At 52.0% G+C, this 12,948-nt stretch overlaps 1 protein-coding gene across 1 annotated transcript in view; it reads right to left on the bottom strand.

The window, feature by feature from the left end:
* The window catches only part of Tpcn1 (two pore segment channel 1), a 57,002-nt gene that overhangs the window by 9,081 nt on the left and 34,973 nt on the right, over nucleotides 1-12,948 (bottom strand). Inside the window, exons 5-18 of the mRNA XM_050158894.1 lie at nucleotides 12,176-12,289; nucleotides 11,916-12,046; nucleotides 11,120-11,208; nucleotides 10,332-10,366; nucleotides 9,824-9,882; nucleotides 9,537-9,636; nucleotides 6,293-6,409; nucleotides 5,982-6,106; nucleotides 5,053-5,101; nucleotides 4,736-4,799; nucleotides 4,026-4,070; nucleotides 946-1,002; nucleotides 816-869; nucleotides 460-532 (exon numbers count right to left, since the gene is read on the bottom strand). Coding sequence (XP_050014851.1) covers nucleotides 460-532; nucleotides 816-869; nucleotides 946-1,002; nucleotides 4,026-4,070; nucleotides 4,736-4,799; nucleotides 5,053-5,101; nucleotides 5,982-6,106; nucleotides 6,293-6,409; nucleotides 9,537-9,636; nucleotides 9,824-9,882; nucleotides 10,332-10,366; nucleotides 11,120-11,208; nucleotides 11,916-12,046; nucleotides 12,176-12,289 — 1,112 coding nt within the window. The remainder of the gene's footprint in view (nucleotides 1-459; nucleotides 533-815; nucleotides 870-945; nucleotides 1,003-4,025; nucleotides 4,071-4,735; nucleotides 4,800-5,052; nucleotides 5,102-5,981; nucleotides 6,107-6,292; nucleotides 6,410-9,536; nucleotides 9,637-9,823; nucleotides 9,883-10,331; nucleotides 10,367-11,119; nucleotides 11,209-11,915; nucleotides 12,047-12,175; nucleotides 12,290-12,948) is intronic.

Raw genomic sequence — 12,948 nt, 5'->3', positions numbered from 1 at the left:
GGTTTCTTTCGCTGCCAGCCAAGAGGAGGTGACACCTTCTGTGGCCCTTGTGGTTTTGGGGGTTTTGCTTTTTGTTTTTTTGAGACAGGGTTTATCTGTCTAGCCCTGACTATCCTGGAACTCACTATGTAGATCAGGCTGGCCTTGAACTCGCAGAGAGCTGCCTGCTGCTGCCTCCCAAGTGCTGGGATTAATCATGCCCAGAGCCCTTGTGGTTTTAATGGGAGCGACTAAGTCTGATGACTAAGAGCCAGTCCTGGGGACCAGTGGGAACTGGTGTGGGTGGCCCTAAAGGCTTCAAGTAAGAGCCCCAGGAGTCTTGAATCATAGGCAGATAGAACTTGCTGTTCTCTGACCCTCCAAGTGTATCCTCAGAGCTGCCTGCCCTTTGGGTGTGGGTGGGGAGAGGATGGCTGCCACAAACACTTCAGCCCCAGGGAGACCATGTGCTCGACTTACAAGTTCCATCCAGAGGACAGGTACTCCAGAGGACCCAGGCCAGCCACCTTCATGAACAGTTCAACTCCATAGACTAAGAGAAGAAGAAAACATCAGGGGCTGATCTGGGCCTGGCCAGCTAAAGGCCAGCTGAGGAACGTGGTGATGGGGACAGCTAGAGGGAGGCCAGGCTGAGGGACATGGTAGAGGGTTGTGAGAAATCCAGGGATTTGAAACAGGGTAAGAAGGTCAGACTAAACCTCTAAGATGGGGTCCTTTAAGGTTCTGTTTTAGGGGTGAGCTATGAGATGCTGCAGTCAGAGCTCTCACAGCTGGGTTTAAGCCAGCAGCTGGGCAGAGTCAGGCAACACACTTACTGGTGAGAAACACAAGGTAACTCCAGGGCACATGCTTCGAGATGAAATTCCCACCTGGAAGACAAAGACATGGCGGCTGTGTCAGCCGGGGCTCTGAGTAGGGCAGGGAGAGGTCCCTGCTGCAGCTTACCTTTCAACATGAATGTCTCTGCCAGGATCCACACCCCGTTGACAGCTACCACCAAGTCTGCAACAGAGAAGCCATGAGAGGGGGTCAGAGGGACTGGCCTGCCAGCCTACAGGGCAAGAACCCACAGGGTGTGAACAAAAAAGGCCAAGGCCACACATCGTCCCTGGAGGATCCCTCCTCTGCTTAGAGCTCTCACTACTGACCGACATCGCCCTTAGGAAAGGGCCAGGAATGGCTGATGACACAGTTTGCGTCACTATAGCAACTGAGTTCAGATGAGCCCAAGTTGTCAACACAGACGGCATGAGCTTGTCTGTCTGTGAATTGACTGTGTGATGTTAAGACGGCCTGTTGCTCTTGCAGAGAGCCCAGGTCCAGTTCCCAGCACCAAGATGGTGGGTGGTTCACAACCATCGTAACTGCAGTCCCAGGGATCTGCCGCCCTCTTCTGACCTCTGAGTGCTCAGGCACACACGCAGTGCACAGATACACAGGCAGGCAAAATAGTCCTACTCATAAAAAAAAAAAAAAAAAAAAAAAACATAAAACTTTGCTTTCCTCAAAATGCCTGCACAAACACAGTAACATCGCACATATGTATGAACTTTCCACCCAGCACTCACACGTCTGGAAATGACCCTGGGACCAGCAACTAGACACGGAAATATGTCCATGACAGGAGTTGGTGACTGTTTGAATAGACTGATACATTTGTCAAGGGGCACGGAAGACCATGTGGTCCCTCTCTGTGTGATATTATGCAATGGTATCTACTCTTTCTTAACCACTGAAACACACCAGAGTGGGGGAAGGGTGCCTAAAGTGTGCTTAAGTATTTAAGATAGAAGCTATATGCATGTACTGTTTTTTTTTTTTTTGAGGCAGGATAAGTCACAATAAAAGTTACCCATCGGGAGGTAATGGATATAATCTATACTTACTTGAATATAATTTGTTTTGAAAATTTGACTTGAAAGCATATAAAAATGCTACCAAATATATCCAAAGGATGCTCAACCGTGTTGCAAGGACAGGTGCTCAACTATGTTCATAGCAACATTGTTTGTCATAGATAGAACCTGAAAACAACCTAAATGCCCCTCGACCAAAGAATGGATGAAGAAAAATGTGGTACATTATACAATGGAGTACTACACAGTAGAAAAAAATAACGACATCTTGAAATTTGCAGGCAAATGGATGGAGGTAGAAAATATCATTTTGAGTGAGGTAACCCAGACCCAGACAGACAATTATCATATAGTCTCACTCATAAGTGGTTTTTAAACATAAAGCAAAAAAAAAAAAAGCCTTCAAATCACAATCCCAGAGGACTTAGACAACAATGAGGACCTTAAGAGAGACATACATGGATCTAATCTACATGGGAAGTAGAAAAAGACAAGATCCTCCTGAGTAAATTGGGAGCATGGGGACCTTGGGAGAGGGTTGAAGGGAAGGGGAGAGTAAGGGAGAGGAGCAGAGAAAAATGTAGAGCTCAATAAAAATCAATAATTTATATATATTGTTGATTATATATATTATTGCATCTATATATGTATACATACATACATACATAAATCCAAAATAAAATGAAATAAAGAAAACCAGTGTAGTGGCACACACCTTTCATCCGGACACCTGGGAAACTGAGGCAGCCAGCGTTCTGTTAGTTTCAGAGCAGCCGGGGCTGTCTCAATACAACAACAGAAAAGACGAATGTGTGTGTGGAGTTGGCGACCTGCCCACATAATAGACAGGACCTATTTCTGGTAACCTGAAGCACACTAGGCAAATTAGTGTGTGTCCTGAGGCGATTCTCCAGGTGACGCAGGGTCACACTGTGGGTCACAGGTCCTGTGCTTATGCTGCAGGGGACTCTCATGTTAAGACTGAGAACAAGATACATCAGAATAACGAGCTACTGAAAATGAAGCATCAACATAGACTCTTAATTTGTCTGTTTGTTTTAGGTTTGGGGGTGGTGTTTCGAGACAGGTTTTCTGTGTGTAGTCATGGCTGTCCTGTAACACACTCTGTAGGCCAGCCTGGCCTTGAATTCACAGAGATCCACCTGCCTGGACCTCCTGAGTGCTGGGATTAAAGGCCTACGTGTTGCCTCATATCAATGCTTTGGCAGTGGAAAAGGGAGGACCCTGCAATTCAAGGCCAGCCTGGAATAAAGGGTAAATGGTGGGACAGTGGGTTCCAGAGTGAGACCCTATCTCAAAAATAAAACCTACATAAATAAAATAAAAATGAAAATAAATGTATACGGCACGCTTTTTACTGATGATGGGGTCCAGGAAGATCCGCCTTACCCAGGAGGCTGGTTTCTATGGATTTCTGCCTCCTTGATTTAAATCAAGCCTCTGAACACCTGGAAACCTGGAATCAGTCATGAGCCCTGTACTCAAGCTGTGGCCTATGAACATCTCTTCCTCCCAGAAGGAACCAGAGCTTGCCCGCTAGACAGAATCTGTGGATGCTCTGAGAGCCTCGCTGAGCACTGAGCACGTGAAATGTGCCGGGGACCCGAACTGCTGCTCCACCATGACCTCTGTGTGATGCAGGGATGGACCTGGGGCTTCCTGAATGCCAGGCGAGGTACTTCCAGCCCGAGTCTATTTTCTTCGGATAAAGTCTTGGTGTTGGCCCACGCTAGCCTCAAACTTATGGCAATCTCTCTGCCTCAGCCTCCCAAGTGCTGGGACCACAGTCATGAGTTACCACGCTTGGCTAGAATTCCTTTCCCCCAAAGAATCACATGCGGCTACGAATGCAAGCACCAGATATGGGGGTAAGTACATGGGGGAAGGTAGAGAAAACAAACCCAGTCTTTCGTAGCTAACCACTGTGGTCCCAAAGGACCTAGGTCTACAGCAGAGACACAGAGCTGAACCGAGCGTCCAGAAGACCAGGAAGGGACCACACGCAATAAGCATGGCGATCCAGGTGTGCCTGGACAGACCCCAGTGCCTGAGCCACGTGCTTGGTGCCTTCTGATCTCTTGTCCTTTCACCTTCAAGAACAAAGGACTCAGAAGGGCAGGGCCCGGAGCTGGGATGGCATACACTTACACATGAAATACTGGAAGGCCTTGGACTTCACAAGGATGTTAATTCCTGTTTGAAAAGAAGAGATGTTGAGGTTAGAAATGTCCAAGTAGGCCAGGCATGGGTGTGCGCCTTTAACCCCAGCGCTCAGCACTCAGATCCCTGAGTTCGAGGCCAGCCTGGTGTACAGAGTGAGTTCCAGGACAGTCAGGACTACACAGAGAAACCCTGTCTCGAAAAAACCAAAACCAAAACCAAAATACAAAATAAAAAAACCACCAAAAAAAAACTGGCCTTGACCTAAAGGATGATGAATCCATGAAGAACAGTGATGTGGGCCTCTGGTTTAACTTTCTTTTATTTTTAATATTTATTTATTATGCATACAATATTGTCTTGTGTATATGCCTGAAGGCCAGAAGAGAGCACTAGACCTCATTACAGATGGTTGTGAGCCACCATGTGGTTGCTGGGAATTGAACTCAGGACCTTTGGAAGAGCAGGCAATGCTCTTAACCTCTGAGCCATCTCTCCAGCCCCTGGTTTAACTTTCTTTTACTTATTTATTTATTTTTGAGATGGGGTTTGGCTATGTAGTACAACATGATCTCAAACTTGCCATCTTCCTGCCTCAGCCTCTCCAGTGCTGTGATTATGGGTGCCTGGCTGGCCCTGGTTCCTCCTGGTTCTGGAACTAACTGCTTACTTCCCTGTTGGGCCACACACACACTCACCTTTAAAGATAAGGAAGGCCGTCCGGGGAAGCTCATCAAACCAATGCTGTCTGTTCTTCTTTGCCTGCAATGCAGAGGGTCCAGGGGAGATGGGGTCAGGGTCAGGACTGTAGCCTAGCTCAGGCCTCCACAGGGGCTGAGTGCCCACAGTGCTCCATGCAGGGTCAATATCTGCATATGACCCATCTCTCTGAGAAGGTGAGCGTGGGAAGGCTGGGTCATGGGGTTGGGATCCCTGTTGTGGCTGAGATGTCTGAGTCCCACTGCAGGCTGAGCTGCCTTCCCCAACCGCTGTGTGCAGAAGGGAGGACTCTCACCTTCCACTGGAGAGCAGCAACTTCGTAAATATCATAGAAGTCCTTCAGGCTGTCACAAGCAAAGTGAAAAGGCAGTCACCCGCAAGGCAGTCACATGACATTCAGCCTCTGCTCTCCCCCACCTACCCACGGCTGCCTCTCACAGGGAGATGGACATCTTATAGGGCCCAGAACTGTCAGGGCCCTCACCTGCAGCATCCTGAATGCCTTTGTCCCCCAGGGGTGAGGATGACTCAATCCACTTAGTCCACAGTAACCATATCTGCCCTGGACAGAGAGCCCTGGACCACTGCCCCTTAGGGGAACAGAGGCCTCCAGGGACGGACAAAATGGTGCTCTCAGTTCAGGGAGCCCCCACTTCCACAGCAGGCGGTGTCCAGCAGAGTGCACAGCATTGTGGTGTCTACCAGCCTCAAGGCCAGCATCAAAACTGGAGAACCTCGGACTCAGTCCTTCCAAGGTGGAGTGAAGGGTGTGTGCGCGCGCGCGTGCGTGGAGGTCAGAGGACAACTTTCAGAACTGATGCTCTCCTTCCACCACGCGGGTCCCAGGGATGAAACGCCAATCTACCAGGCGCTTGCCCCACTGAGTCATCTCACCTTTTCTGGCTATTCATCTTTGTTTGTCTGTTTGTTTTTGAGGCAAGACCCGAAATAGTCCAAGCTGGCCTCAACCTCACTACATAGCTCAGGGTGGCATTAAATTTCCAATCCACCTGCTTCAGGCCATTATGTGCTAGCATTAGAGGTATGAACCACCTCACCCAGCTTCAAACACTTCTTCTCAGTCAAACCAGACTGAAGTGGACTGTCGCTGGGTGTCTGTGGCTTGCAGATTACCAATGGACATGACCACCTGAGAGCTGTGGTGTAAAGTGCACCCCGCCTCCTAGCCCAGGACTACTCTCCCACGTGGCTCCTGGCTCTCACCTGAGCAGAGGAGTGTTGCTCTGATTCAGGGCCTTGAAAGTCAGGAAGCGTTCTCTGGCACTCATTCGGGGCTTGTAGAAGCGCATCAAGCCTTCAAACTGTCTATAGGAAATGCCGGCCGGCCTCTGGGGGAGAGGGAAGGCAGTGTGGTGGAAGACAGATGGTACCATGCCCGGGGCAGTTATTCCGATATGCATTTGGGCAACTGCATTTTCTCCCACGGGCAATATGGCAGCTACAGGGTCAGCAACTCTGCCACACCAAAAGGGGTACTTTGGGTAGGGAGAGAGATTTGGCCTCCACAGCCTTACCCGCTGGCTGACAAGCAGGCGGTAGGCGTGCTGGATGGCAGTTCGCTTGTGCAGCAGCAGAGACTTGAACTTGCGCTTCTCGATGTCATTGAAGGTGTCGAACACCACGGCCAGGAGCTGCAGAGGACATGTATGGAGCCTCAGCTGCCCTCTGAGTGCGTCTTAGGGGGTCATCCTCCGCTCCCAGACAGGGCTTTCATCTAGCCCCCTGGGCAGGCACTGAGGAGGCCCTCTGGTGGGCTGCACTGCCCAGGACAGGGACATCTGCACATCTCTCTCCTGAAGACACCATCACTGGGTTTTCCTCAGACCCCCTCTTCTATCCACCATAGCTGGCCCCTGCTGGCCAGAGGACAGGCCAGGAACTTCAACCCTGGAGCCTCCTCCTTCTACCATGGTCACTTTTCTTGTGCGTCAGTTTCATGGAAGGTTCCAGGAAGTGTGTGCGTGGGGAGCTGGGGGCTGCATGCCAGGAAGGAACATTCTAGAACTGCCCCAGAGCAAAATCAGTTCATAAGGAGGGGAACGGAGGGTGGGGAAGATCTGACAGACTTAGTCTTTTTGTTTGTCTGTTTTTGTTTTTCAAGACAGGGTTTCTCTGTGGCTTTGGAGCCTGTCCTGGCACTAGCTCTGTAGAGCAGGCTGGTCTCGAACTCACAGAGATCCGCCTGCCTCTGCCTCCCGAGTGCTGGGATTAAAGGCGTGCGCCACCATCGCCCGGCATCAGACTTAGTCTTTCGAAGCTGTTTCAAGTGAGCTCTCCTGTTCTTTCTGCTGCTTCGAATTGCACCCCACCCCCACCCCCCATTGCTTTTCATGTAGAGCGAAGGCGAGCATTTTTCTACCTAAGGCCACACAGGAAAGACTTGAGGAGGCGTGGGCCCATGGCTCTGTCACAGGTTTACTCAATCCTGTGGGACTGATACAAGGAGAGATCAGCCACCAAGGAGAGTAAACACAGGGTGTGGTTGGGTGCCAATAAAACACACTAAAAGTAATTACCGTGTACACACATGCATGCATCTGTATGTGTCTGTGTGTGTCAGTGTGTGTGGAGATCAGAGAACACCTTTTGGAGGTCCATTCTCTCCTCTTCAGGCTGTGAGGCTGTGAGCGCTTTTACCTGCTGAGTTATCATACTGGCCCCTTCTCTTATCCACTTTGTAGCTATATGGCTGGTCTGGAGCTTGCTGTCCCCCTGCCTCCACTTCCTGAGTGCCAGGGTTACTGCACCAGGTCCCAGTCTTCCATGCTGTTTTGACTTGGTGCTGGTCACACAGAAATTCTCTGCTTTTCCCTTTGTCTAGTCTTCAGACCCTCCGCACCCCAGAGCTCTGCCCCATTCTGGAGGGGAGGTTAAGGTGGACAGGATTTCCCACGCAACCTGGAAGAACTGTGCCATGTTCTTTCTGCACAGTTCCCTGTGGCTGTCCACACTCCCACCCTGCCTATGTAACGGAGTTTCTGTGGAATCTTCCAGAGGTCTAACATGGGGAGGTGCCTGCGGGGGCAAGTCAGGAGGGGACAGGAGGACGTCCACTGTGCCCATGCAGATCTCCACCTGCCCCTTGTAGTTCCTGTACTATAACCTACAAACACATCTCCCTCGTTCTGCGAGTCACTGAGGAAATTACTGATCCTGAAGTGGGGGTTGTAGGAACCCCAATATGCAATGAGTGAGCCAGAAGCAGAGGGGTCCCCTGGTGCTCACAGCTGCCTGAAGTTTAGGGACCAAGCCCTTTGACTTGTGGGTCTGGCGCTGTCTGGAAGTGGTATGGGAAAAGTAGCCAGAAAGCACATACACAGCCTGACCACAGGCTGATTAAATCTTCAGAGACTGCGGAGAACTTGGGGCGTGGCTGGCCAGGAACCTAATTACAAACTACCTCAGTTTCTTTACAGCCATTTAAACCGTCTCTGCATGCGACCTTGCCTTTGTGGCTATTAAGGAAATCCTTCAAGATGTACAAACCAGGCACCAACCCAAAGGCTAAGAGTGCCCTCGGCTGGCACCTGAGGTCCACAGCAGGGCTCTCCTCCTCGTTCCCTAACGGCAGTTCCACCACCATGTTTGAAGAGTGTCACAACAAACCTTGGTGGCCACGTTACTGCGGAACACAGGACGCGGGGTAACCTCAAGCTGTGTTCCCAGGCCACGGTCACTCATTTAGTTCCAGAATAAATGTTTCCTGCTCCCACTGAGGTGAGTGAGGGCTGTGTCTGTGGGACAGTGGGCATTGTATGGACGAAGCCAGGCAGTGTCTGTGGTAGCACTGCTTGCTGACCTGTGGGGACAAGTCCCTCACCTTGTGGGGTTTCTGAGTCTCAACTTGGTGAGAGCAGAGGAAAAGAGAATCTGCTTCTCCTGGCGCCTCAGGAGAACTGAGTCATCACTGGAGATGCTGGGAGCCAACAATGGGTTCTCACCCAGGGCAGTAAATGCCCATAACCACCATGCCATCTCTCCAGTCTCTTTTCCGTTTCTGTCCTGGGTCGATTATGGGGATCAACTCAAGGATGTTTTTAAGATGTTCACAAATAAGAGCTGAGGTACATGGCTCAGCTGGCCCCCAGTTCAGTCCCCAGCCCCACAGAAATCCAGGCCTGTAAAAGTCAACTGCAGTGGGATAGGGGTGGTCCAGGGGTGGTCAGCTTCGCCAGCATCAGAGAGGATGTGAGTTCTATTCACAACACCACAAAACCAGAAAACTGTGGGAAGCCCTGGTCTCTGCTCACTCTGCTTGTTGCTATGAGTCTCCGCCTAGTGTTGGCTCCAGTCTTGATGTCAGCAAACAGTGCTGGTGGCCCTGAGCCAGCCCAGTGTGCACAGGGACTTTGTGTCCCTCATAGAACACATCCTGCTTGGTTTACATTAATGGGGCAGAAGTTCCTGGCATATAATGAGACAGGATGCAGTACCAAGCTACTCTGAGCTGTGTAGTGGTGGGCACACATGTCCCTCTGTTGGCCTGACTCTCCGCTGCCTCCCCTGCATATGATGGTAATGAAACCACAGCATGGCTGCCCTGCATCTATGCACAGTGCCTGGCTGGCTTCATTAGGGCAAAACATTTACTGTAAGGAGGAAAAGATGCAGCGGTGAAAACCTCCTCTCTGTGCAATCCAGCACCACCTACAGCAATGGTGCACGGAGCCGGGGAATCCTCACAGCATGCTGTAGGGCAGTCCTGACATCTCTGTCCCTGGGGCCCACCGCTGTAGTAGAGCCAAGACAGATACTCACCAGGTTCATGATGAAGTACAGCTCGATGGAGAGGTACACAATGAAGAAGATGCAGGACCACGGGTTCCGGGAGTAGGAGGGCATCATCACGTCTGGAAAGCTGCATTGCAGAGGCTCACCTCAACGTCTAAGGATGCACCTTGCAGCTGCTCCCCTGCGCTCAAGCAACCCCCTTTCCCTCCACTCAGCCCCGTGTGCACTGCGATGGGGGAGGACCTCGGGAGGAAGGAGACAGCCCCGGGCTGGAGTGGGGCCAGAGCCAGCGGAGGGAGTGTGCCCAGGCTTACTTGGCTGTGGTGAGAAGAACGAACAGGTTGACAATGCTGTTCTCCAAGGTGTTGAAGTACTACAAGGAAAGGATGGGGATGTGTGGACGGCCCGGACAGTCACATCCAGGGCACACCTCTCCCCCTTCCTCCTTCAAATACAAAGGGCATCAAAGCAGAGGTGCAGCACCCATGCAGGCCTGTGCTTCGTGAGCTGTGCTGAGAGCAGGCTACCAGCTAAAGGAGTGAGGGACTGTTTCCCGGGGTGTCACATGTCCCTGCAGTGAGATCCCCTCCTCCATTCTCTACCAGAATGTTCCAACATTCCAAACCTGATCCTGGAAGCTTTGCCCATGAGAAGAGGAAAAGGGAGCCCCTCAGCTCTCAGAGAAAGCAGGTCCGAGGGATGGGGACTCTTGGGAACCAGAAACCTGGCAGGGTGCCCCTAATATGGCCAGGATCCTCCCACCTACCCTGTCTGGCAGAAAAGTCTCCCCGTAAAACAAGGGACCAAGACCTATTTACTTACTGGGTCAGAAGGGTTAGTGGAAAATAAGTAGAAACCTAGAATGTGGTAGAAAAAAGAGACCAGGAGTGGAATTAAGCGGAGCACCCATGAGTGTGCGCAGGGAGTGGGGGTCTAAGTGAATGAGGGCTGGAGGGGAGGCTGGGGAGGACTGCAGCACTCTGGAGAACACGCGTGCTCTCTGGAGGAAGCCATGCTGCTGTATGCAAGTCTGCGGACACCTGGGAGTGAGTGCTGGCTCTGTCCTGTCTAGCCATGGAAAAGGGCTGAAAATCTGTATAAATTTTGCATAAAATTGAATTTTAAGATGCAAGGTTTTTAAACTAATCACATCTGTGGGAAGGATCATAGATACAGGCTGCGGTCAGACTGTCTCTGCGCTCAGAGGACATGGCAGCCAGGCCCTGGGCAGGCATGTTACTCTTTTTCCTTCCTCAGAATTATGACCCAGGGAAAACACCCTGCCCCCACATAGATGACAAACGGAACTGAACAAGAGTGGATGGCAGTGCACTTATGTGATCCCAACACCAGGACACTGAGGCTGGACACTCAAAGGTTCTAAGCCAGCCTGGGCTACACACCCAGACCCGGCTGCCCCAGCCCTTCCACCACGTGAGGACGTAGGGGAAGGTGCTGGGTTTGCAGCCTCCAGAGCTGCAAGCGGCTGAGGCTTTTGCTGCTGAGCCACTCGGCGCACGGCACTGTGGTACAGCCCGGCACTGTGGTACCGCCCCCGGGGGGGCAGCCTTCGTGGCCCACGCGTGATTGGAGGGACACAGGGCGCTCACCCAGGATGGCAAAGATGATCATGAAGAAGAGCAGCAACAGGAGGATGTCCATGAAAGGAGGCAATGACTGGAAGATCTGGCGCAGGTTGCTGGGGAGAAAGACGGCCAGCTGAAGGGTGGCAGAGGTGGGAGGGGTCATCTGTGCCTTGAGGCGGGGGACATGCTGGTGGAGGTGTGACCTGAACACCACATCCTACTGCACCCAGGAGACCACCATGTTTACTCAGCCCTAATGCACCTGAAGCCTCCATTCAGTGGGTGACAGGGAGAACCAAGGTAGAAGCTGCCACGTCCACCCAGGGACAGTGCCCTACGGGGAAGGCACGGCAGGAGGCTGCGTGTGGCCAGGAGGACCAAGGACACTTTGCATAGGTTGGAGGGTACACATGCAACAAAGGACGACCGCTCATGCCCAGCTATCAGGGGGTCCCTGGCCAAGTGACAGGACGGACTCTCCAAAGAGGGCTTTAATTCTGGGTTGGGTCAGCTCGGGCTCAGGGCTCTGGACTGGGTGGGAGGAGCCTGCAGGATGGGGCTGAGAAGTCAGCTTTAGGCCACTGTTGTAGGGCTGGAGAGATTATACACCAAGACAGGGCAGGCCCTCTGCCAGAGTGAGGATGCTGTGTTCCCCAGAATACCTACCACCCCCAAGTTGAAGCTAATGTGCTGACACTCACCCCAGAAGCAGGACTGGGCTGGGGCCAGTCAACTCAGCTCCTGCCCACTCCCCTCCCTGTCAGTCGGGACGGCCAGGCAACCACAGGGGACTATCTGACCGCTGAGCCCCAGGCCTTACCGCCGCACTCCGCCACAGTACCGACAGTCCACCAGGAAAATGCAGCGTAGTGCCCGGGTCACCCGCACGTGGGACGTCTGCCGCACCAGCACCACGATAGCCTCAATGAACTGCACCACCAGGACAGATGTCTGGGATGGGAGGTCAAAGGCGGTTAGCTCCCTGAGCCAGCCTCCAACGTACTGACCCAGCCAACAGGGATCACAGGTGTGACAGGGACCTAGGGGAACACGCTGCAATGGAACGGATATATTTATTACCTTGACCATGGTGCGTTTGTGCCGGACGAAGGTGTGGAAGCCCAGCCAGCGCAACTTCATGCATAGTTCAAACACCACCACCATGAGGGCGAACAGCTCCAGGGTGGCGTGGACCTGCAGTCAGAGAGGTGAAGGCTGTCCTCAGGGAGCCCATCCATGGTACCTCCCCACTCCTGAGACACACACATACACACACACACTCGTTCACACTCACATACACCAAACCCCAAGATGCCAGACTAGTCCTTGGAGACAGAGCTTTTCCCAGACAGCTAAGAATAAACTTGACATTCACTAGACAGAAATGTAGACCCACATGGTGTGAAGTCAGAAAGTAGTCCGAGGCTCCACCCGTTCTGGGGAGAACTGTGCAGGGCTTACACAAATCCCACAAAAGGCATTTGGGAAAGGGAATGGGGTTAAAAGCAAAAGATGAAAGGTTCCAAATTTAACAGTCATCTACATCTAAGCAGGCTGTCAGGACTGGGGAGATGACTCAGTGCGGAAAGGCACCTGCCTTGCAGGCCTAGAGACCAGGGTTCTACCCTCTGGATCCCACATACAGAGAGAAAGAGAACCCACTCCACACGCTGCCCTCTCACCTCATACATGTGCCATGGCATGAGTGCATGTACACACACACCACACACCACATACACACACACCACACACACCACACACACACCACACACCACATACACACACACCACACACACACCACACACACCACACACCACACACACCACACACACCATACACACACCACACACCAC

This window comes from Alexandromys fortis, unplaced genomic scaffold (genome assembly GCF_014885135.2).
Source record: "Alexandromys fortis isolate MF-2015 unplaced genomic scaffold, M_Fortis_MF-2015_v1.1 scaffold_90, whole genome shotgun sequence".
Lineage (NCBI taxonomy): Eukaryota > Metazoa > Chordata > Mammalia > Rodentia > Cricetidae > Alexandromys > Alexandromys fortis.
The sequence above is the reverse complement of the archived record's forward strand: the minus strand, read 5'-3'. Positions and strand labels throughout refer to the sequence as shown.